Source organism: Microcaecilia unicolor, chromosome 5 (genome assembly GCF_901765095.1).
Source record: "Microcaecilia unicolor chromosome 5, aMicUni1.1, whole genome shotgun sequence".
Taxonomy (NCBI): domain Eukaryota; kingdom Metazoa; phylum Chordata; class Amphibia; order Gymnophiona; family Siphonopidae; genus Microcaecilia; species Microcaecilia unicolor.
In genome coordinates, this window is record NC_044035.1 from 228,735,640 (window position 1) to 228,760,012 (window position 24,373).

At 48.2% G+C, this 24,373-nt stretch overlaps 1 protein-coding gene across 2 annotated transcripts in view; it reads left to right on the forward strand.

Moving 5' to 3' along the window:
• BRWD1 (bromodomain and WD repeat domain containing 1) overlaps positions 1-24,373 on the forward strand; it is a 523,732-nt gene that overhangs the window by 109,869 nt on the left and 389,490 nt on the right. For both annotated transcript variants that reach the window (XM_030203838.1, XM_030203839.1), the window contains exons 13-15: positions 18,275-18,373; positions 20,960-21,110; positions 21,400-21,534. In XM_030203838.1, coding sequence (XP_030059698.1) covers positions 18,275-18,373; positions 20,960-21,110; positions 21,400-21,534 — 385 coding nt within the window. The remainder of the gene's footprint in view (positions 1-18,274; positions 18,374-20,959; positions 21,111-21,399; positions 21,535-24,373) is intronic.

Below are 24,373 nucleotides of genomic sequence, written 5' to 3' on the forward strand. Positions count from 1 at the left end.
ATGCACGGTACCGGGAGCTCCGGGGCATCGAGAGAGTCGGCACTCGAAGTGTCAGTGCCGAGAGGATCACTCCCCCTCGATACAGGAGGTGCAGATGCGTCGGTCTCCTAGCAGCTCGATACCTGCTCCTGTGCCTCTACAGATTCTGTCACCGCCTGTTCCACCGACCCCGCAGCCTTCTCCGATGGCGGCTCTCGACGAGCGCATCCGGGCCCTGTTTCCAGATCTTCTGGAGGGACTGCTACGTCAAGTCAGCTTTGATGTCGGGGGATGCTTGTGCCTTCTGTTCCATCTGCTGCAGCGGAGTCTGGCCCTTCTCCTGCGGTGAGGCATCGGCGTCAGCTGCCACCCAGGTCAGTTCCCCTTTGATGTCAGTGGAGGGAGCTTCGCCGCAGTCGGATCGGGTGTCGGCCCCTCGACATCGCCATAGAGGACGTTGTTCCTCAGCGTCGCGGCAGGTTCAGTGTCGAAGTACCTTGACACAGGCTTTATCCGACACTAAGCAGGAGCGTTTGTGGGAGTCAGAAGAAGATCCCAGGTACTTTCCTTCTGATGAGTCCTTTGGGATTCCCTCTGATCCTTCCCCTCTGCCAGAAAGGAGACTATCTCCACCGGAGAGTCTGTCTTTTTCCTCTTTTGTCCTGGAAATGGCTACGGCTATTCCCTTCCCTGTGGAGGTTGAGGATGAGCCCAGGGCTGAGATGCTCGAGGTCCCGGATTATTCTTCTCCACCTTAAGAGGCTGTAACAGTTCCTCTGCATAAGGTACTGAAGGAAGTCCTTATTCGAAACTGGTCGGCCCATCTGTCTGGTCCTGTGGTACCGAAGAAAGCTGAATCCCAGTATCAGATCTACGGTGAACCTGGATTGATGAGGTCCCAGTTACCCCACAATTCCATGGTGGTGGACTCTGTCCTCAAGAGAGCCAGGAGTACTAGAGACTATGCTTCGGCACCCCCAGGCAGAGAAGCTAGAACCCTTGATTCTTTTGGGAGGAAGACGTATCAGGCTCCCCGCCAAGATTGTCATACCTGCTCTTCACGAGCGTGCACTTGTGGGACTCGATACGGCAACTGTTGAGCTTGGTTGGTGCACTCCCTATGGAGCTGGCCGAGCCTTTTCACCAGGTGGTCAGGCAGCAGAAGGCATGTGGAAAGGTCATCCAGGATCGCTGCTCAGGGAATAGTGATGCACAGACTCTCATGGCTGCGTGTCTCTGATCTGGATCATTCGGTCCAGCAGCGAATGGCGGATGTTCCTTGCCGGGGGGACAACCTTTTTGGTGAAAGAGTAGAGGATCTTGTTGATCAGATCAAGAAGCATAATGATGCTATGGATTCTCTCTCCCACTGGGCGCCTTCTGCTACAGCCTCCTCATCTAGGAGGTATTTTGGGGGGAAGAGGAGTGCTCCCTATTCCTAGGCGTAGGTACACTCCTGCTTCTTGGCAGCCTGCCTAGGCTCAGTCCCAGCGCGCTCGTTCTCGTCAACAGCGTGCGTCTAAGTCCCATTCTGCTCCCCAGCAAAAGCAAGGGACGGGCTTTTGACTGGCTCCAGTTCAGCATAGTCTCTGTAAAAGTGTCCGTACCGGGCGACTTGCCGGTATGGGGGAGGTTGATGTTTTTTCACTAAAGGTGGCCTCTTATAACCTCTGACTGGTGGGTTCTTCAAATAGTCCAGTTAGAATACACCCGCAATCTGCAATCCAAACCTCCAAATTGCCCATCAGTAGTTCATTCATACAGTTCCCAGCACAAACAGGTACTTGCAGAGGAATTCTCCGCCCTTCTAAAGGCTCAAGCGGTCGAACCCATTCCACCAGGGGAAGAAGGGCTGGGATTCTTTTCCAGGTACTTCCTTGTGCAGAAAAAGACAAGGGGTATGCGTCCCATCCTAGACATAAGGAGCCTGAACAAATTTCTGGTTCGAGAAAAGTTCAGGATGGTTTCCCTGGGCACCCTTCTTCCCATGATTCAGGAGAACGATTGGCTTTGCTCTCTGGACTTAAAGGATGCTTACACACACATCTCTACTTCCAGCTCACAAGAAGTATCTTTGATTTTGGCTGGGAACTCAGCACTTTCAGTGTATTGCCTTTTGGTCTGGCGTCTGCGCCCAGAGTGTTTACAAAGTGTCTGGCGGTAGTAGTAGCGTCGCTACGCAAACTGGGAGTGCATGTGTTTCCTTATCTCGATGATTGGCTGGTGAAGAGCACCTCGGAGGCAGGTGCTCGACAGTCCATGCGAATGACTATTCAGGTGCTAGAGCTACTGGGTTTCGTGATCAATTACTCCAAGTCCCATCTCACCCCAGTACAGAAGATGGAATTCATTGGGGCTCTGTTGAACACAAAGACAGCTCAAGCTTATCTTCCCGACACAAGGACAGACAACCTCCTGTCCCTGGTGTCCATGGTTCGAGTGTCTCAACAGATCACGGCTCGGCACATGTCCTCCACAGTTCATGTAACTCCCATGGCACGTATACATATGAGATCAGCTCAATGGACCCTAGCTTCCCAGTGGTATCAAGCTTTGGGGAATTTAGAGGATGTAATCCAACTGCCCACCGACTTTCGGAATTCTCTTCAGTGGTGGATGATTCGATCCAATTTGACCTTGATACGTCCATTCCAAATTCCTCAGCCACAAAAAGTGCTAATGACGGATGCATCCCTCCTGGGGTGGGGAACTCATGTAGATGGGCTTCACACTCAAGGAGCTTGGTCCTTTCAGGAAAAAGATCTTCAGATCAACCTCCCGGAACTGCGAGCAATCTGGAACGCTCAAGGCTTTCAGAGATCGGCTGTCCAACTAAATCATTTTAATTCAGACAATTAGGTTGCTATGTATTACATCAACAAGCAGGGGGGACCCGGATCTCACCCTCTGTGTCAGGAAGCCGTCCAGATGTGGCTTTGGGCGCATCGTCACGGCATGTTTCTGCAAGCCACTTATCTTAACTGCCAATTCCAACTGCTCCACCGTCTCAGGAAGGCAGTGGGAGCGAGGCGTCGGTTCCAGCGAGGCTGCATTAAGAAATGGATACAGGGAGGTCGCTTGGGCGCTCCTGGGAGGCAGATGGAACCACCAAGAGCCACTGAACGCGGCCTAATAGGAGCCCAAACGGATCGGTCACCAAAATGAATACCTTCAAATTGCTCCTATTAATTTACTCCCTATCACTGCTTCACCTAACAGCGTGCTGTTCATTCTCCCATGTGATACCGAGACCCTGAAGCAGCCTTGCGAAACGCTGGCCATCGTCTGCTCGGCACATGAGTTGGAGAGCACAGCGCTATTTTGGGCAACGCGGTCCAGGAGCACCATCGTGAAAGATAAGTGATGGTACCAATAGAGCCATTGTATATTTGAAAGAGTAATACATACAATTGACTAGTTGACCTGAGACTTGCTACATCTGCAGGAAACACTTTACGTCAGAAGGTTTTGGCCGATGATGAAGGCAGGATCTTTTGATCCGTTCTAGCTTTAACAGATTTATCAAGATCTGTGAGCTCGCTCTTTGAGGCCTTTTTCCTGTTAAATATAACACTGTATCGCATACAGTTTAAACTATTGTCATTTTGTGGCAGCGGATTCTTTTGTGAGTTTGATAACCATAAAATACTACTAAACATCCTAGAATACTTTGGGATTGGTGGACACGTACTTAATTGGATAAAGGGCTTCCTAACTACAAGAACATACCAAGTAATATCGTATTCAAACACATCACCATGGAAACCAGAATGTGGAGTATCCCAAGGCTCACCGCTTTCACCGACCCTTTTCAACCTAATGATGACACCTTTAGCCAAATTGTTATCCAACCAAGGCCTTAATCCTTACATCTATGCGGACGATGTCACGATCTATATCCCGTTCAAACATGATCTAACAGAAATCACAAATGAAATCAAACATAGCCTCCAAATCATGAATTCATGGGCGGATGCATTTCAATTAAAACTCAACGCAGAAAAAATACAATGAGGCATATTTTCAAAGCACTTAGCCTTCCAAAGTTCCATAGGTTTCTATGGAATATTGGAAGGCTAAGTGCTTTGAAAATATGCCTCAGTCTCATTCTCTCATCATGATATAACATGTATAAACCCACCACTATAAAAACCCCAGACTACACCCTTCCTATCTCAGATAGCCTGAAAATTCTTGGAGTCACAATCGACCAAAATCTCACACTAGAAAGCCATGTGAAAAATACTACAAAGGAAATGTTCCATTCAATGTGGAAACTCAAAAGAGTAAAATCTTTCTTCCCAAGGGAAATATTTTGCAGCCTGGTACAATTAATGGCACTAAGCCACCTAGATTATTGCAATGTAATCTATGCCGGAAGCAAAGAACAAATCATCAAGAAACTCCAAACTGCTCAAAACACAGCAGCCAGACTCGTATTTGGAAAAACGAAATACGAAAGTGCCAAACCCCTAAGGGAAAAACTACACTGGCTCCCGCTTAAAGAACGTATTGCGTTCAAAATTTGCACCTTGGTTCATAAAGTTATTATCAAAATTGATGGAGACCTTGGTTGCTAAACAACTTAAAGAATATATATGAATACAGTTTGGCTTTAGATCTGTCTTAGTGACCCGATGCTACATTTTTTTTTTTTTTTTGTCAAAAGTTATTCAATTCAAATTGAAATCAATTATTGTATACTGCTAATATCTCCTTTCCAGGGTTCAATGTGGTTTTAAAATCTAGGTGAGACAAAAGCAGGTGTTAGTGTGAGGTATGAGAAAATTAGATATCATTTGATGTAATGTATGAGATCAAAAATATTATAATACTAGTAAAAAAAAGGCCCGTTTCTGACACATATGAAACGGGCGCTAGCAAGGTTTTCCTCGGAGTGTGTATGTTTTGGAGAGTGTATGTGAGAGAGAGAGAGTGAAAGTGCGAGTGTGTGTGAGAGAGAGAGAGAGTCTGGGTGTGAGTGTGTCTGTGAGAGAGTGTATGTGTGAGAATGAGAGTGTGTGCAAGTGCGTATGTGAGAGACAGTGTGATTGAGAGTGTGTTAGATTTGACATACACTACACGTTACTATGAGCCAGAGGTAAGAGGGGTAGGATTGGAAGCAATGACCTTTAAAGCCAAGTTGGTAAACCAAAGGGCGTACCATAAAGATAAAATTAAGTTACCCAGCAAAACAGTTGAGTAAAGTTGATCCCTTTGTTAGGCTAGTGAGTGTTTTGTTTCAAGTGGACATATCAAAAGAAAGCAAGAAGCATTGACTATTTATTTACCTTGATGGATTTTGTTTGTGTATAGGGGACAGTGTTTCCATTTTCTTTTATTTATGGCTGCATATCTTTTCTAGGAGTTTGTTGTGTGCTGTCAACGCCTCCTCCGCGCGATGCACCCCCCTCCCGCCACCGTCCCACCCTACCATCTCGTAGTTTTGCTGGCAGGGGACCCAAAATCCCGCCAGCAGAAGTCCTCTGTTGTGTGCTGTGCTGACTCCGACGTGCTCTTCAGCATTGCTAGCCTGCGCAGGGCGGAGTTCTGTGCGTCTGACGTCCTGCATGTGCAGGACGTCAGACGCACAGAAGCCCTGCCTACAGAGGCTAGTTATGCTGAAGATCACGTCGGACTCAGAACTTGTTCTTGCGGGGTTTCGGGTTCCCCGGCGGCAAAGCTACGCGTCGGGTGGGTAGGGGTGGGGGTGGGTGTTGCTTCATCTGCATTTTGTTGCGGGGCTTATTTTGTTTCCTGGATTTTCATGGGTGGCTTGGTGGGGGGGTGGCGCGGGGGTGGGTGTTGCACCTCCAGCATTTGGAAGCGGGGCTTCTTTTTTTGTGTGTGGTTTTTCGTGGGTGGTGCGGGGGGGGTGTTGGACATTCAGGGGGAGGGGTTTCCCTACTCCTCCCCCTGCTTGGTTTCGATTCGTTCGTTGACACCCTTAACGTTCTGTGCTCAAAGGTTCTGAACTCGCAGCACAACATTAAAAGGTTCGTTCGACGTCATGATGTTTGACGCGAGGGCGGGGCACAGAGTCATAGTGGGATGGCTTCACCACCATGAACTTACGAACCCTTTATTGTTGTGCTGTGAGTTCTGACCCTTTGTCCTCAGAACGTTGAGGGTGCGTTTTATTATAGTAGATAGTGGGTGGTACTAGGAGGTAGAGGTCATAATGGATTCTCCGAGGACAAGCAGGCTGCTTGTTCTCACGACTGGGTGACGTCTGCGGCAGCCCCCACCAACCGGAAAGAAGCTTCGCGGGACGGTCGGCACGCAGGGCACGCCCACCGCGCATGCGCGGCCGTCTTCCCGCCCGTGCGCGACCGCTCCCGCCAGTTCCTTTTTTTCCGCGTCTGGAGAGAGTTGTGCTTTGCTTTTTAACTGCAGCAACTTTAATATACGCTATTGGAGCTGGAATTAAAAAAAAAAAAACCTGAGCGTGTGGAGCACGCGCTCCCCTTTTCCCTCGCTTCCAGCGGGGACGCCGCGTTGCGGCCTAGTGGCCGCTCGGTCGTTTCTTTTTTCGAGGTGTGATTCCAGCCACCATTGACGACTTTGACTTCGCCGACGCGATTTTTCCGTCGATGTCCTCGAAGGTCCCGAGTGGATTTAAAAAGTGTGGTCGCTGCGGCCGGCCGATCTCGCAGACCGACACCCACGCTTGGTGCCTCCAGTGCCTCGGGCCGGAGCACAATATCAAGTCGTGTTCCCTGTGTCTCGGTCTCCGGAAACGGACTCAGGTTGCGAGGCAAGTTCTGCGGGACCGTCTTTTTGGAACTTGCGCCGGCCCCTCGACGTCGACCTCGACGGCATCGGTATCGACGCCCGGTCCTTCGGTACCGGTATCGATGCCCGAGACATCGGCACCGATGGCATCGACCCCAGGAGAACAGGTCCCGTCGGCCCGCCGGTCCTCCGGTGAGGGTAGAGGTGAGAGGCCACTTGGGCAGTCGGCCCCGGTCACTCCCTCAGCTCGTGGGCCACGGGACCGAACCCTGTCTGACCCGGTACCTCGAGACCGAGGGGGATCGACCTCCTCCTCCTCCATGCCTTCCGGCGCCGGTGACGGGCATCGCAAGAAGGATAAGAAGCGTCGTCACCGGTCGCCCTCGGTGCATCCGGATATCGGAGAGGAGGCGACGCCGAAGCGTACTCGTCGAGAGGAGAGGTCCCCGTCGGTTGTGGAGATACCGACGCGTCGGGGTTCCGGCACCTCGGTGCCGTCTCCTGGCCCCCATCAGCTTCTGACGCCGACACCCCTACCGGCCCCACCGCCTTTCCCGGCAGCGGGCCTGGACGAGTGCCTCAGAGCCATCCTTCCGGGGATCCTGGAAGGGCTGATGCGCCAGGCTGTGCCGGCGCCGGGGGTGCTTGCGCCCTCGGCGCCGATGTCTGTGGCGCCGGCGAGCTCTAGCCCGGCGCCGGGGCCGTCGACACCGCCGCCGCTTGTGGCGCCGGTCTCGACCGCCACGCAGGTGGAGTCCCCGTCGACGTCGATGGAGGGAGCTCCGTCCCCGCCGGCGAGGGAGTCCACCGCTCGACGACACCGAGACCCTGGTGCCTCGACGTCGAGCCGGGCCCGGTTCAGGACTCAGCTACATGAGCTTATGTCCGATACCGAGGATGAGGACTCGTGGGGGGAAGAGGAGGACCCTAGATATTTCTCCTCAGAGGAGTCTACGGGCCTTCCCTCGGACCCCACGCCTTCACCGGAGAGGAAGCTCTCACCTCCCGAGAGTCTCTCCTTTGCCTCCTTTGTGCGGGATATGTCTATTAGCATTCCCTTCCCCGTGGTCTCTGTGGAAGAGCCGAGGGCCGAGATGCTCGAGGTCCTCGACTATCCATCACCACCTAGAGAGTCCTCCACGGTGCCGCTGCACAATGTCCTCAAAGAGACACTGCTTCGGAACTGGGTGCGACCGTTAACTAACCCCACCATTCCCAAGAAAGCAGAGTCCCAATACAGGATCCACTCCGACCCAGAGTTAATGCGGCCCCAATTGCCCCATGACTCGGCGGTCGTGGATTCTGCTCTCAAGAGGGCACGGAGTTCGAGGGATACCGCCTCGGCGCCCCCGGGGTGGGAGTCTCGCACTCTGGACTCGTTTGGGAGGAAGGCCTACCAATCCTCCATGCTCGTGACCCGCATCCAGTCATACCTGCTCTATATGAGCATTCACATGCGGACCTATGTGCAACAACTGGCGGACCTGGTCGAGAAGCTCCCGCCGGAGCAGTCCAGGCCTTATCAGGAGGTGGTCAGGCAGCTGAAGGCGTGCAGAAAGTTCCTGTCCAGGGGTATCTATGACACCTGTGACGTGGCATCTCGTGCTGCGGCCCAAGGTATAGTGATGCGCAGGCTCTCATGGCTGCGTGCCTCTGACCTGGACAACCGCACCCAGCAGAGACTGGCCGACGTCCCTTGCCGGGGGGATAACATTTTCGGTGAGAAGGTCGAGCAGATGGTGGACCAACTGCATCAGCGGGAAACCGCCCTCGACAAACTCTCCCACCGGGCGCCTTCAGCATCCACCTCCACAGGTGGACGTTTTTCCCGGGCCTGGCAGGCTGCACCCTATTCTTTTGCAAAGCGTAGGTACAACCAGCCGGCCCGAAGGCCTCGTCAGGCACAGGGACAGCCCCAGCGCGCTCGTTCCCGTCAACAGCGTGCGCCTAAGCAGCCCCCTGCGCCTCCACAGCAAAAGCCAGGGACGGGCTTTTGACTGGATCCACGGGAACATAGCCGCCCTCAAAGTGTCCGTACCGGACGATCTGCCGGTCGGGGGGAGGTTAAAAATTTTTCAACAAAGGTGGCCTCTCATAACCTCCGACCAGTGGGTTCTCCAAATAGTGCGGTGCGGATACGCCCTGAATTTGGCCTCCCTGCCGCCAAATTGTCCTCCGGGAGCTCAATCCTTCAGCTCCCATCACAAGCAGGTACTTGCAGAGGAACTCTCCGCCCTTCTCAGCGCCAATGCGGTCGAGCCCGTACCACCCGGGCAGGAAGGGCAGGGATTCTATTCCAGGTACTTCCTTGTGGAAAAGAAAACAGGGGGGATGCGTCCCATCCTAGACCTGAGAGGCCTGAACAAATTCCTGGTCAAAGAAAAGTTCAGGATGCTTTCCTTGGGCACCCTTCTGCCAATGATTCAGAAAAACGATTGGCTATGTTCCCTGGATTTAAAGGATGCATATACTCACATCCCGATATTGCCAGCTCACAGACAGTATCTCAGATTCCGCCTGGGCGCACGGCACTTTCAGTATTGTGTGCTGCCCTTTGGGCTCGCCTCCGCCCCACGAGTGTTTACAAAGTGCCTCGTGGTGGTGGCGGCGTACCTACGCAGGCTGGGAGTGCACGTGTTCCCATATCTCGACGATTGGCTGGTCAAGAACACCTCGGAGGCAGGAGCCCTCCGGTCCATGCAGTGCACTATTCAACTCCTGGAGCTGCTGGGGTTTGTGATAAATTACCCAAAGTCCCATCTCCAGCCAACCCAGTCTCTGGAATTCATAGGAGCTCTGCTGAATACCCAGACGGCTCAGGCCTTCCTTCCCGAAGCGAGGGCCAACAACCTCCTGTCTCTCGCTTCGCAGGCCAGAGCGTCTCAGCAGGTCACAGCTCGGCAGATGTTGAGACTTCTGGGTCATATGGCCTCCACAGTTCATGTGACTCCCATGGCTCGTCTTCACATGAGATCTGCTCAATGGACCCTAGCTTCCCAGTGGTTCCAAGCCACCGGGAATCTAGAAGATGTCATCCGCCTCTCCACCAGTTGCCGCACTTCACTGCTCTGGTGGACCATCCGGACCAATTTGACTCTGGGACGTCCATTCCAAATTCCGCAGCCCACGAAGGTGCTGACGACGGATGCATCTCACCTGGGTTGGGGAGCTCATGTCGATGGGCTTCACACCCAGGGTCTGTGGTCCCTCCAGGAAAAGGATCTGCAGATCAACCTCCTGGAGCTCCGAGCGATCTGGAACGCGCTGAAGGCTTTCAGAGATCGGCTGTCCTGCCAAATTATCCAAATTCGGACAGACAATCAGGTTGCAATGTATTACGTCAACAAGCAGGGGGGCACCGGATCTCGCCCCCTGTGTCAGGAAGCCGTCGGGCTGTGGCGCTGGGCGTGCCAGTTTGGCATGCTCCTCCAAGCCACATACCTGGCAGGCGTAAACAACAGTCTGGCCGACAGACTGAGCAGAGTCATGCAACCGCACGAGTGGTCGCTCCATTCCAGAGTGGTACGCAAGATCTTCCGAGAGTGGGGCACCCCCTCGGTGGACCTTTTCGCCTCTCAGACCAACCACAAGCTGCCTCTGTTCTGTTCCAGACTTCAGACACACGGCAGGCTAGCGTCGGACGCCTTTCTCCTCCATTGGGGGACCGGCCTCCTGTATGCTTATCCTCCCATACCTTTGGTGGGGAAGACCTTACTGAAGCTCAAGCACGACCGCGGCACCATGATTCTGATAGCGCCCTTTTGGCCCCGTCAGATCTGGTTCCCTCTTCTTCTGGAGTTGTCCTCAGAAGAACCGTGGAGATTGGAGTGTTTTCCGACTCTCATTTCGCAGAACGACGGAGCGTTACTGCACCCCAACCTTCAGTCTCTGGCTCTCACGGCCTGGATGTTGAGGGCGTAGACTTCGCTGCGTTGGGTCTGTCGGAGGGTGTCTCCCGGGTCCTGCTTGCCTCTAGGAAGGATTCCACTAAAAAGAGTTACTTTTTCAAGTGGAGGAGGTTTGTCGTTTGGTGTGAGAGCAAGGCCCTAGAACCTCGTTCTTGCCCTGCACAGAACCTGCTTGAATACCTTCTGCACTTATCAGAGTCTGGCCTCAAGACCAACTCAGTAAGGAATCACCTTAGTGCGATTAGTGCTTACCATTATCGTGTGGAAGGTAAAGCCATCTCTGGAGAGCCTTTAGTCGTTCGATTCATGAGAGGCTTGCTTTTGTCAAAGCCCCCTATCAAGCCTCCTACAGTGTCATGGGATCTCAACGTCGTCCTCACCCAGCTGATGAAACCTCCTTTTGAGCCACTGAATACCTGCCATCTGAAGTACTTGACCTGGAAGGTCATTTTCTTGGTGGCAGTTACTTCAGCTCGTAGGGTCAGTGAGCTTCAAGCCCTAGTAGCTCATGCTCCATATACCAAATTTCATCACAACAGAGTAGTGCTCCGCACCCACCCAAAGTTCCTGCCGAAGGTGGTGTCGGAGTTCCATCTTAACCAGTCAATTGTCTTGCCAACATTCTTCCCCAGGCCGCATACCCGCCCTGCTGAACGTCAGTTGCACACATTGGGACTGCAAGAGAGCATTGGCCTTCTACTTGGAGCGGACACAGCCCCACAGACAGTCCGCCCAATTGTTTGTTTCTTTCGACCCTAACAGGCTAGGGGTTGCTGTCGGGAAACGCACCATCTCCAATTGGCTAGCAGATTGCATTTCCTTCACTTACGCCCAGGCTGGGCTGGCTCTTGAGGGTCATGTCACGGCTCATAGTGTTAGAGCCATGGCAGCGTCAGTGGCCCACCTGAAGTCAGCCACTATTGAAGAAATTTGCAAAGCTGCGACGTGGTCATCTGTCCACACATTCACATCTCATTACTGCCTCCAGCAGGATACCCGACGCGACAGTCGGTTCGGGCAGTCGGTGCTGCAGAATCTGTTTGGGGTGTAAATCCAACTCCACCCTCCAGGACCCGAATTTATTCTGGTCAGGCTGCACTCTCAGTTAGTTGTTCTTCGTAGGTCAATTTCTGTTATACCCTCGCCGTTGCGAGGTTCAATTGACCTGGGTTCTTGTTTTGAGTGAGCCTGAGAGCTAGGGATACCCCAGTCGTGAGAACAAGCAGCCTGCTTGTCCTCGGAGAAAGTGAATGATACATACCTGTAGCAGGTGTTCTCCGAGGACAGCAGGCTGATTGTTCTCACCTACCCTCCCTCCTCCCCTTTGGAGTTGTGTGTTTCATCTTTTGCTAGTCATTCAACTGGCGGGGGCGGTCGCGCACGGGCGGGAAGACGGCCGCGCATGCGCGGTGGGCGTGCCCTGCGTGCCGACCGTCCTGCGAAGCTTCTTTCCGGTTGGTGGGGGCTGCCGCGGACGTCACCCAGTCGTGATAACAATCAGCCTGCTGTCCTCGGAGAACACCTGCTACAGGTATGTATCATTCACTTTATTATGAAGCAGTCTTTGGAAGAGAGAGATTTTTAGCCTCTTCCTGAAGCTAAGGTAGCTGTTTTCTATTCTGATGGCAATAGGTAGAGTGTTCTATATTTTAACTCCAAGTGCGGGGAATAGAGAGCTGTAAATCTTTTGATACTGAGTTGTCTTTTGAAATGGTAACACTAGCATCAGTTGTTCTTTCAGTCTGTTAGATTGGACCAGATGTAGTGAAGCGGTCTTAGCAGTTCAGAGGTGAAACCCTCAATGATTTGAAAAATTGAACAAGCAGCTTTGAACCTGAGTCTTTCTGCTATGGGGAGCCAGTGCAATTTGTTGAGATAGTTGAAACACTGGTATATATATTTAATCTGTATGTTAGTCTAGCAGCTGTATTCTGCATAATTTGCAGTTTTTTTCTGATATTGACTCTTAATGCCAAGAAATAGACCATTACAGTAATCCTATTTACTATTTTTATTTACAGACTTTTTCTGTCCCCTCAGTTTTTCTCTGAGGGCAGTTGCTTGAACAGCTTGGAGGTTTCCTCCCATCCTTTGTGAAACTCTTTTTATACTGGTAGTACAGGCATTGCCTGTGAGCACACCTCCCTGAGTGTGCCTGATCTCTGATCTTGGAAGCTCAGCAGGGTTGGGCCTGGCTGGTTTCTACTTGGATGGGAGACTGCCTGGGAATACCAGGTGCTGTAGGTTTTATTTTTTTTTCTGCATCTTACAGGTGCCTTTGGCTCCAGTTTCTCTGTGAAATGTTACATATTATTATTTTCTGGGGTTAGTGCTGTGGTCTCCGTGGTAACCATGGACCTCAGTGCTTCCATGGGGGTTTTATCTCCAGGTGCAGCAGTTTCAGCAAAATAGTTCTTATTTTTCTGGAAGATGGTTGGCTTTCAGCCTAAAGGTCACAAGTTTAAAGCTGGTTTGTGAAAGAAATGTGAAAGAAGCCAAGAGAGAGATACGTCTGGTGAAAGCGGAAGTAAAAATGGCTAGAAATGTAAGGAGGGGTGACAAAAGTTTCTTCAGGTATATTAGTGAAAGGAGGAAGACAAGGGAATTGTGAGACTGAAAGACGCTGCGAACCGCTATGTAGACAATGATGAAGAAAAAGCAAATTTGCTAAATAGATACTTTTGTTCTGTTGTCACAGAAGAAAATCCTGGAGAAGGACCGTGATGGACTGGAAAAGTACAGATGAAAATGGAGTAGATATAGCAACGTTCACGGAAGAGAGTGTGTATAAACAACTTGAAAAGCTAATGGTGGACAAAGTCGTGGGACCGGACGGGATCCACCCCAGGATATTAAAGGAGCTCAGAGAGGTTCTGGCGGGTCCTCTTAAAGATTTGTTTAATAAATCATTGGAAACGGGAGAGGTTCTGTGGGATTGGAGAACGGCGGATATGGTCCCTCTTCACAAAAGTGGTGATAGGGAAGAAGCTGGAAACTACAGGCAGGTAAGCCTCACTTCAATTATTGGAAAAGTAATGGAAGCGATGCTGAAGGAAAGGATAGTGAATTTCCTGGAAGCCAATAAGTTGCAATATCCCAGACAACATGGTTTTACCAAAGGTAAATCGTGCCAAACGAATCTCATTGAATTCTTTGGGTGACTGGAGAATTAAATCAGGGATGTGCTATAGACGTAATCTACCTAGATTTCAGCAAAGCTTTTGACACAGTTCCCCACAGGAGGCTCTTGAACAAACTGGATGGGCTGAAGATAGGACCCGAAGTGGTGAACTGGATTAGGACCTGGTTGATGGACAGAGGGTGGTGGTTAATGGAATTCGCTCGGATGAGGGAAAGGTGAGTAGTGGAGTGCCTCAGGGATCAGTGCTGGGATCGATTCTGTTCAGTATATTTGTGAGTGACATTGCCAAAGGGTTAGAAGGTAAAGTTTGCCTTTCTGCGGATGATACTAAGATTTGTAACAGAGTGGACACCCGGGAGGGAGTGGAAAACATGAAAAAGGATCTGCGGAAGCTAGAAGAATGGTCTAAGGTTTGGCAATTAAAATTCAATGCGAAGAAATGCAAAGTGATGCACTTAGGGAGTAGAAATCCACGGGAGACGTATGTGTTAGGCAGGGAGAGTCTGATTAGGTACTGAAGGGGAGAGGGATCTTAGGGTGATAGTATCTGAGGATCTGAAGGCGACGAAACAGTGTGACAAGGCGGTAGCTGTAGCCAGAAGGTTGCTAGGCTGTATAGAGAGGGGAGTGACCAGCAGAAGAAAAGAGGTTTTAATGTCCCTGTATAAGTCGTTGGTGAGGCCCCACCTGGAGTATTGTGTTCAGTTCTGGAGGCCGTATCTTGCTAAGGATGTTAAAAAAAAATGGAAGCGGTGCAAAGAAAAGCTACGAGAATGGTATGGGGTTTGCGTTACAAGACGTACGAGAAGAGACTTGCTGACCTGAACATGGAGGAAAGGAGAAACGTGGAGGAAAGGAGAAACAGGAGTGATACGATACAGGCGTTCAAATATCTGAAAGGTATTAATCCGCAAACAAACCTTTTCCGGAGATGGGAAGGTGGTAGAACTAGAGGGCATGATATGAGATTGAAGGGGGGTAGACTCAAGAAAAATGTCAGGAAGTATTTTTTCATGGAGAGAGTGGTGGGTGCTTGGAATGCTCTCCCGCGGGAGGTGGTGGAGAGGAAAACAGTAATGGAATTCAAACATTCGTGGGATAAACATAAAGGAATCCTGTGCAGAAGGAATGGATCCTCAGAAGCTTAGCGGAGATTGGGTGGCAGAGCCGGTGGTGGGAGGCGGGGATAGTGCTGGGCAACTTATACAGTCTGTGCCCTGAAAATGACAGATACAAATCAAGGTAAGGTATACACAAAAAGTAGCACATATGAGTTTATCTTGTTGGGCAGACTGGATGGACCGTTCAGGTCTTTTTCTGCCATCATCTACTGTGTTACTATGTTTTACTATATTAGAAGCTGTGGCCCTCTGCTCCTTTTCTATGGGGCATATTTTACTTCTCTCTCATATTGCTTGCCTTGACAAGCAGTTCTTTGCATAGCTGGGATAGTTTACCCTATGTTAGTGTCAAAGGTTATCTGTGGTGGTTTCCCACAGCAGCTTCCACTGTATCTGTGGCACCTCTAGCTAGGACAGCATCAGAGTGCACCTCGCTCTAGACGAGATCTGAGAGTCTATCATCCCGGGTCTTCTCGGAATCTTTGGGCTGGGAGGTCACCCTTCATATGAGCCACCTCATCCCATTCCATCTGGTACGATTTTTTTCTTGACCGAGGACTGGAGGATCTTCGTTCAGACTTGGGTGTGTAGTCTGCTCAGGCTGCCGAGTCCTCGGGCCTGGCTATGCAATCATGTCTTGGGCTCTGTGGCGGACACTTTGGAGGTACTGCCATGGGCGGTGCTCATAGACGACTTCTACAGCTCTTGCTTCGCGACGGGTGGTCTCCTGTGTTTCAGGAGTGTCAGCAGTGTGTGTCTTCCGTGGCTGCTCTCAGTACGGCTGCGCATGAACTGGTGGCTCCGCAATTCCTCCCTGTGGAAGGGATGCCGTGGTGCCTCCAGTGGATGGTGGTGGTCACGGATGCGAGTCTCTCAAACTGGAGAGACCTTTGCCGCCTTCTCCCGTCTCCGGGGCAGTGGATGGCACAGGGGACGGTGTAGCCGATCTCCCACCTGGACCTGCTTTTGGTGCTGTTTGTCTTCTAGCCTTTCAGGACACATTGCAGGCCAGGCGGTGCTTGTGCCGTCTCCCCCGCTTGGACCTGCTTTTGGTGCTGTTTGTCTTCTAGCCTTTCAGGACACATTGCAGGCCAGGCGGTGCTTGTGCCGTCTCCCCCGCTTGGACCTGCTTTTGGTGCTGTTTGTCTTCTAGCACTTCAGGACACTTTGCAGGCTAGGCGGTGCTTCTGTTGTCGGAGAAGATGAGGCGGTGGCTGCTGCTTCAGTAGAGTGGGACTCTGAGTCAGACTGTGGCCATCAGGGTGTGTGGCCCCCCCCCCCCCATGGAGTGGGCAGAGGACCTCGTGTTCCATTTCTATGTGGCCCACTTTGCAGGCTTCTCCTACAGTGAGTTCTCTTTTCTGCCATCTTCTGGTCTCGGATGAATGATCTTCTCTTTGTCGCTGGTTCTTGCTGTGGGGCGGCAGCCTCTGGTCTTATCTGATTTTTTTTTTTCTTGTTGGATTGCAGATACTTTGTGGATTTTTTGGAAAGGCTGCATCCCGCTGGTAGCTTTGCAGGCTCGTTTCACGAGATTGCTATCTACCTCTTGGTCGGAACAGGTGTGTGTTCACTGTTCAGATGCTGCCTTTGCAGCGGTGGTTCTGTCTCGGGGAGCGGCGACTTCCCACCCTACTTAGGGATTGCTTTGGTACATCCCACTAGTTCTTGGATTCATCTGCTGCATACACTAAGGAAGGTAAAATTATGTCTTACCTGCCGATAATTTTCTTTCCTTTAGTAGCAGCAAATGAATCCAGGATCCCTCCCTTTGTCAGCTGCGCTTATTTGCCTGTCTGTTTTTGTCCTGGTCTTTAGTTTCCAAAAAAAAAAAAAAAAGAGTAACGAGAACAGAAACCACTGAAGAGGACTCCATCGCAGTTGTGGTTTCTCTTAAGTCAGACTGACGAGTTTCTGTTTTTGTATGGTTGATGAGGAAGGCTTCCTGGTTTATCTGATTCTGCTTGGTGATGAGACATGTACTGAGGTGAAGGAGGAGCTGGCCGTCTGGTATCGCTGGTTGCAGCTTTGTAATCTGTCTCCACCTGCTGGTAGATGGGCACAATCCACCAGTTCTTGGATTTATCTGCTGCTACTAAAGGAAAGAAAACTATCAGCAGGTAAGGCATAATTTTACCACTCCTACTTTCTTCCCTCTTCCCTTAATTCTAACATGACCAAGACTTGAGCTTCTTATCTTGCCCCCTAAACCAACCTCTCCTCCCCCATTCTCTATTTCTGTGGATAACACTCTCATCCTTCCTGTCTCATCAGCTCGTAACCTTGGGGTCATCTTTGACTCCTTCTCCTTCTCTGCACATATTCAACAGACTGCTAAAACCTGTCGTTTCTTTCTCTATAATATCAGCAAAATTCGCCCTTTCCTTTCTGAGCACACTACCAGAACCCTCATCCATGCTCTTATCACCTCTCGCTTAGACTATTGCAACTTGCTTCTCACAGGTCTCCCACTTAGCCATCTCTCTCCTCTTCAATCTGTTCAAAATTCTGCTGCACGATTAATATTCCGCCAGTGTCGTTATGCTCATATTAGCCCTCTCCTCAAGTCACTTCACTGGCTTCCTATCCGTTTCCGCATACAGTTCAAACTCCTCTTATTGACCTATAAGTGCAATCACTCTGCAGCTCCTCAGTACCTCTCCACTCTCATCTCTCCCTACGTTCCTCCCCGGGAACTCCGTTTACTGGGTAAATCTCTCTTATCTGCACCCTTCTCCTCCACTGCTAACTCCAGACTCCGTGCCTTTTATCTTGCTTCACCATATGCCTGGAATAGACTTCCTGTGCCGCTACGTCAAGCTTCATCTCTGGCCGTCTTCAAATCTAAGCTAAAAGCCCACCTTTTTGATGCTGCTTTTAACTCCTAACCCTTATTCACTTGTTCAGAACCCTTATTTTATCTTCCTCACCTTAATATTCCCTTATCTCTTGTTTGTCCTGTTTGTCCTAATTAGAGTGTAAGCTCTGTCGAGCAGGGACTGTCTCTTCATGTTCAAGTGTACAGCGCTGCGTACGTCTAGTAGTGCTGTAGAAATGATTAGCAGTAGTAGTAGTAACAGTAGGATCACTGGATCCCTTCATTTCCCACTTCTCTGAATTATGCAAGAGCCACACACAGCATTGCCCTAGATAAGTGTGGCAGTAACAAGAAGACATGTTTAAAAGTTTGTGCACCAGAGCTCCAAGACATTGCCTCCTATTCCAGAACTTAAAAGCTCAATAAGGCCAACCCAATAATTTAATTTTTGTATTATGCATGCTTTTTCAGAATTTGAGATTGTAATAAAACAGTATTGAAAGAAATTGTGAAACCTAACATTTATGGACAAAAGGTCATATGTCTAAATTTGTGATTTTTCTCTTGGAAGATTTATAAGTGGAAGTAGAGATGGCACAGCCCGGATATGGCAGTTCAAACAGCAAGAATGGCACAGTGTGTTGCTGGATATGTCTGCGAGATTACCATGGTATGTTTTTATTGGGGGAGAGGTAAAGATGGGAGAGAAGCAATAGTTTACATAATCCCTAAGGTCTTAATACTAGCAAATTTAGCAGTATTCAAAAATTCTCTCGCACATTCAGGAAGAGAACATTTCCTAGTTTCTATTGAAGGACTGTAAAGCTGAATTTTGGACATTGGTCTTAGCCACGGAATATATTGTCAGTTTTATTTTATAGTTCTATGCCTTTTATTTACTTACTATAGTTTCTCTTTTTTTTATGAGTGAGGGTGTGCACATCTGCAATAAGGCATGAGAAATACTACCCTCTATTTGGAGAGGGATGTGAAAAACAATGTCTGCCCTTGCTGACTTGTAGTTCAGGGCCTTTTTTTTTTGTTTATATGGAAAGTGGGCTGAAAAACACTTTTTAGCCTTTCGTGTGTATAGTACTTCATTGAATGTCAGCGATAATATTTGAAAAGACTGTACTTGGATTATTTTTGTCCTGAAGATTTCTACCAAATTTGTGACCTACAACATACATAATACTGTCTGGCTCATTTTCTAAAGAGAAAATCATCCAAAAAGAGGCATAAGTCTGTATTTGGACGTTTTTCTCACAAAAACGTCCAAATCAGTATTTTCAAAACCTATTTTTAGACGTTTTTCTCTGAAGTCCGCCAGAAATGCATACAAACCTCAAGGGGGAGTGCCAGGGGCGTGTTCAGGGCTGAACTTGGGCATTCCTAAGACTTAGACGTTTTTCAGCCATAATGGAACAAAACAAAAACATCCAGAACTAAGACGTTTTGAGCTAGACCTATTTTTATTACAAACAAGGCACAAAAAGGTGCGCTAAATAACCAGATGACCACTGGAGGGAATCAGGAATGACATCCCCTTATTCCGGCAGTGGTCACTAACACCCTTCCACCCCCCCAAAAAAATGTGATGAAAAACATTACTTACCAACCTTTATGCCAGCCTCAGATGTTCTACTCAGTTTCATTAGAACAGCATGCAAGTGTCCCTGGAGTAGTCTAGTGTTGGGTGCAGTGTACTGCAGACAGGTAGACCCAGGCTTCTATCTCCCCCTGCCTGTTAACTTGTGAAGGAAACTGAGCCCTCCAAAACTCACCAGAAACCCAGTGTACCCACATATAGGTGCCCCTTCACCTGTAAGGGCTATGGTAGTGGGTTTTGGGGGGGCTCAGCATATAAGGTAAGGGAGCAGTGGTGAGATGTATACCTGGGAGCAGTTGATGAAGTCCACTGCAATGCCCCCTAGGGTGCCCTATTGCTGTCCTGGGATATCAGGGGGACCAGTCTACTAAAAATGCTGGTTCCTCCTACATCCCAATGGCTTCATTTTGTGCGTTTTGCAGCTGGATGGTTTTTTTTCCCCGAAAATGGATTAAAAAAGAGTCAAAAAAACAAAACGTCCACAGTATTTAAAAAAAAAAAAAAAAAAGGTATCTTTCTTTTTCGAATATGACCTTCCCTATTTAGGTTTTGGATGTTTTTTGCAAAACGTCCAAAATCGGACTTGGATGTCGTATCAAAAATGGCCCTCCGTGTGTCTTAGGTATAGACGTCCTTATAAATAGTCTTGCATATTTAATATGTTAATAATTTTAGGGCTTTGTTTACTAAGCCGCGCTAGAGGCGCGCTACTGTTTTTAGTGCGCGCTAAACATTAGTTTGTATTGTGTAGATGCTCATAATATTCCTATGGGTGTCAACACAGTATGTGCTATTTTTTAGCACGCACTAAAAACGCTAGGGCATCTTTAGTAAATGTCTTAAATTCATCTCAACCTGCTTGGGCATATTCATTTCTAGCCTTTACAGCCTTGCATTTACAGGCATCAAACACCACGCTTATTGTAGATATACATGTTAAGCAGAATACTAATTCCCCCCTCCCCAAACATCACCAGTTAACAACTCTGAATGTTTTCTGTATGATCCTTTCTGATCAACAAATAGGAATGATTTTTGTTCCTGTATCCTGCCACAACTTTATTTTAATAAAGTAGCTCTTTCTTACCGTGGTGACGCTTTTTAAACCAAACCTTTCTGTTGATTTTTCAAGTAGTGTTTGCTGGAAAAGTAGATTTGGTTAACAAGAGCACGAAGTCTCTTCTATTGACTTTTGATTTTGATAAGCATCCAGTCTATGCAGACTGCAAAAGACCTGCTCACCACCCACTGCCATGTCACAGCATTGTTAGTATACGTCTTTATTTACTGACTGCAGTGTTGCCAACTTCTCAGTTCATCTGCCACTCACCCCATTACCTCTTGGTTAACTGGGTTGGGGGGGGGGGGGGAGAGAATGAGAGGCTCTGAGCACATTTCTTTATTCAGAGAAATCAGTTACTGCTCTCATTTCTGATGTGATGCTAAATGATGCACTATAAATTGAAGGTTGAGGGGGAGCAGTGTAATATCTGTGGGGCCACAACATTCAGACCTTAAAAATTTTACTTTAGTGCAAGAACCTTTTGAAGAATGGTGTTTGATTTCTTACCTTGTGATTATCTGTGCCTCTCATCTGTACAGTTTTTTCTTAGTTCTTGTATTGATTCAATTCTTTCTTTGCTACAGTGATCCATTCTTAGAGGAGGACAAATTCATAAAGCCCAGAGTCACAATGATAGCTTGGGATCGATTTGATGCCTTAGTAATTACAGCAGTAAATAATCATCAGCTGAAAGTATGGAATTCTGTTAGTGGACAGTTGCTTCACAATATGATGGTATGTGACTTTTTTTTATACCAGTTTTCTTTATAATAGAAGTCAGCCAGATGTTTGTAGCTGTTGTAGTTAAATTATAGCATTTTAGTTGCAGTGGTTGGATTGAAGAAAAAAATGACTGTAGTGGTGTTCCTCAAATTTCTTCCAGCATCAGTAAGATTTGGTAATGCTGCTGTTTTAATTTTTAGGTGTGTGCCATTTGATAAACAAGGAAACTTTTGTAGAGGAAGAGGGAAGAATAATCTTAATAAAGGGCTGTTATGCATTTATACTTGCATTTTTATTCAAGGGACACGAGGATGAAGTGTTTGTGTTGGAACCACATCCATTTGATTCCAGGATCATGTTATCTGCAGGCCATGATGGCAACATATTCATATGGGACATAACTAAAGGTATCAAAACAAAGCAGTACTTCAACATGGTAAGATGAACTTTTTAAATTATACAACTGTATAATATAATGGGTGTCTCGGTGTTTACCACCAGCTGATTTCTACCGCAAACTAAAAATACTAGCGCAGCTTAGTAAAAGACCCCCTTAATTTTCCTTAAACTGCAAAGGCACCCTGTTCGCTGTATGACTTAAAATGTGTGGTGGTCCTGTTGTGAAGATCTGTAATTTAGTTTTAAATATTAACACAATGCAGCAGGAGCTTGAGGGGTCCTTTTACCAAAAAATGGCCCTGCAGTAGTGGCAGGGTCTGTTTTTCCTGCAAGCCTGTGCCCTTTTTTTTTTTACTGCAGTAGGTAAAAAGTCTTAAAAACAAAACGGTCACAAGGTAAGGGCTCCCTTGGTAACGGCAGTGCACGGCGATGCCCGATTACCGCCAGGTTACTGCAGTGCTAACCATTTCCGGGATTTCTTTTTTCCCCAGAAATGACGTGCACTCAACCCGGAACTACTGTCGGTGGCCACGTTGGGCTGGTGGTACTTCCGGAATAGTGAGCAGTAAGCCCACATTGGGCTTACCGCTACTCTGTAAAAGGGCCCCTGAGCGTCTGATGGACTGCTTTATAGGGTTTTTGTTCTGTGGTAGCAAGATTCCAACGCTTCTGTATTTCTTTCCATTGGCAATCACATTTTTACTCGGGGGATTTGGTGGAGATTATGCTTCTTAGAAAGCATTTGCTGATCTGTCATACAGCTTCCATTGTGTTTCTACCTTTTCACTGCTCTTGTTGATTGTTATACAGGGCCAATTGGCACTCATGGATTTGTTAAACCTGGGAGCATATTTTTGGAACTTGCATTATCAGGTTCTGCCAGCACAGTTTCCTCTAAGCTGATCCAGGAGTCCTCCACTTATAGTCCTTCCAGTGTGAAGTGCTGTCTCACTATCACATTTTCAATAGTGAGAGACAGGCAAGCTCTGCAAGACTCCAGGGAACCTGCCTTTCCCTAACAATTGAAAATGCAATATTGAAGCCCCCTCCCTCACTGGCAGCAGTTTAATTGAACTCCTCAAGTTAGAGGGAATAGTGTTTTCCAGGCCCTTAAACTGGGCAGTAAAATTCTTGCACATTACTTCTGTCTGGGAATAAAGAGTTTGAAATTAAGGAAACATAATGTCCAGGTGAGTAAATGTTGCACAAGAGATTTACGTGTGTCCTTGGATTCTTAAGGGGAAGGGTATTTTTACTGTGACAATCCCTGACAGATGTGGACTAGTCTGAGATGATTTCCTTCGAGAGTGGCAAGAGCTAGCTGCTCTGAAGTTTGGATTGGATATATATTGAAATTAGATGGAAATTAGGGAATATGATAAAAGTGAATTTTTAAAATAAAACAAACTTGATTATTTACACTTGGTTCCCCCCCAGATTAGATGAGGTGCGGTAGCCTAAAATTGTAAAGGAACTGTTGGTGCATCCTACATAAAATAAAATGCAGAGTACCCACTCCTTTTCAGTTGTTCCTGTGATACGGGCAGGACTATTTTTTGCACATGATCCTTTTCATCTCCTGCTGAATTGGCAAATGAGGTTCTGTAGTTTAGTTTGCACATGGCCCTTGGTATTTTTCGTATAACACCTGCAATTTTTATCTTGGTGATCTCCCTCAGTGCCTGAGTAGTTTTATTGCATATTTAAAAGGCTTGGACATGGAAGTTAGTAGTTAGTATAGATAGCAAATGAAGGTTTACATATGCAAAGCTCCAAGCCATGCTGCTTGTTACTTTGTGAAATGGCTGTTGGCACCATAGGAGCCAACTTTTCAAAATGATTGGGGGTGCTGAAATTTTTTTTTTTTTTTTTTATAGGCAGTGTGTTCTCTCCCCCCCCCCCCCCCCCCCCCCATCTTAAAATCCTGTCTGCTGCAGTCTTCACCTGGGCAGTGGCAGCGCCACTCAGGCTGCCTGCAAGCTGCACCAGGACGACTTCCCTGAAAAGTCCCACCCCTCAGTCCCCCTGTACTGTGGAAATACAAAGAGAATCAAATTTCAAAAACTGATATATTTCAATCACTATACTATAGGTTAACAAATACAAATAAAACAAAAAATGGAAAATATGATATCATTTTTATTGGACTAAATACATTTTTCAATTAGCTTTCAAAGGCCAAAACCTCTTTCCTCAGGTCAGGACAGTATACTGCTGTTATGGTATTCTGTTCTGACACAAGAAAGGAGGGTTTGGTCTCCAAACATTAGTCAATAATGTATTAAAATTAGTCCAATAAAGATATCACCTTCCTTCCATTTTCTGTATTTATTAGCACAGCTACCACACTACTTTATCCTAAACTAAAATTAATTTTTTCCTACCTTTGTGGTCCTGCTGTTTACTGTTTCTAATTGTGTTGGTACCAGTCTCTTGTTTCTTCTTTCCTTGATCTTAACTCTCCCTCCTTTCTATCCAGCGTCTACCCTGTCTCTCTCCCCTTTCCTCCAGTATCTGCCCCCTCTCTTCCCTCTTCCCTCCATCCTTATGCATCTCCTTCCTCTCTCTTCCCTCTCCTCCATCCATGTCCACCATTTTTCCTCTCTCTCCGCCCCGCCATCCATGTTCATCTCACTTCCTCTCTTCCCTCCCCTCCATCCATGTCCAGCATTTCTCCTCTCTCCCCTCCATCCATGTTCATCTTGCTTCCTCTCTTCCCTCCCCTCCATCCATGTCCAGCATTTCTCCTCGCTTCCCTCCATCCATGTGCATCTCCTTCCTCTGTCTTCCCTCTCCTCCATCCATGTCCAGCATTTTTCCTCTCTTCCCTTCATCCACGTGCATATCCTTCCTCTGTTTTCTCTCCCCTCCATCCA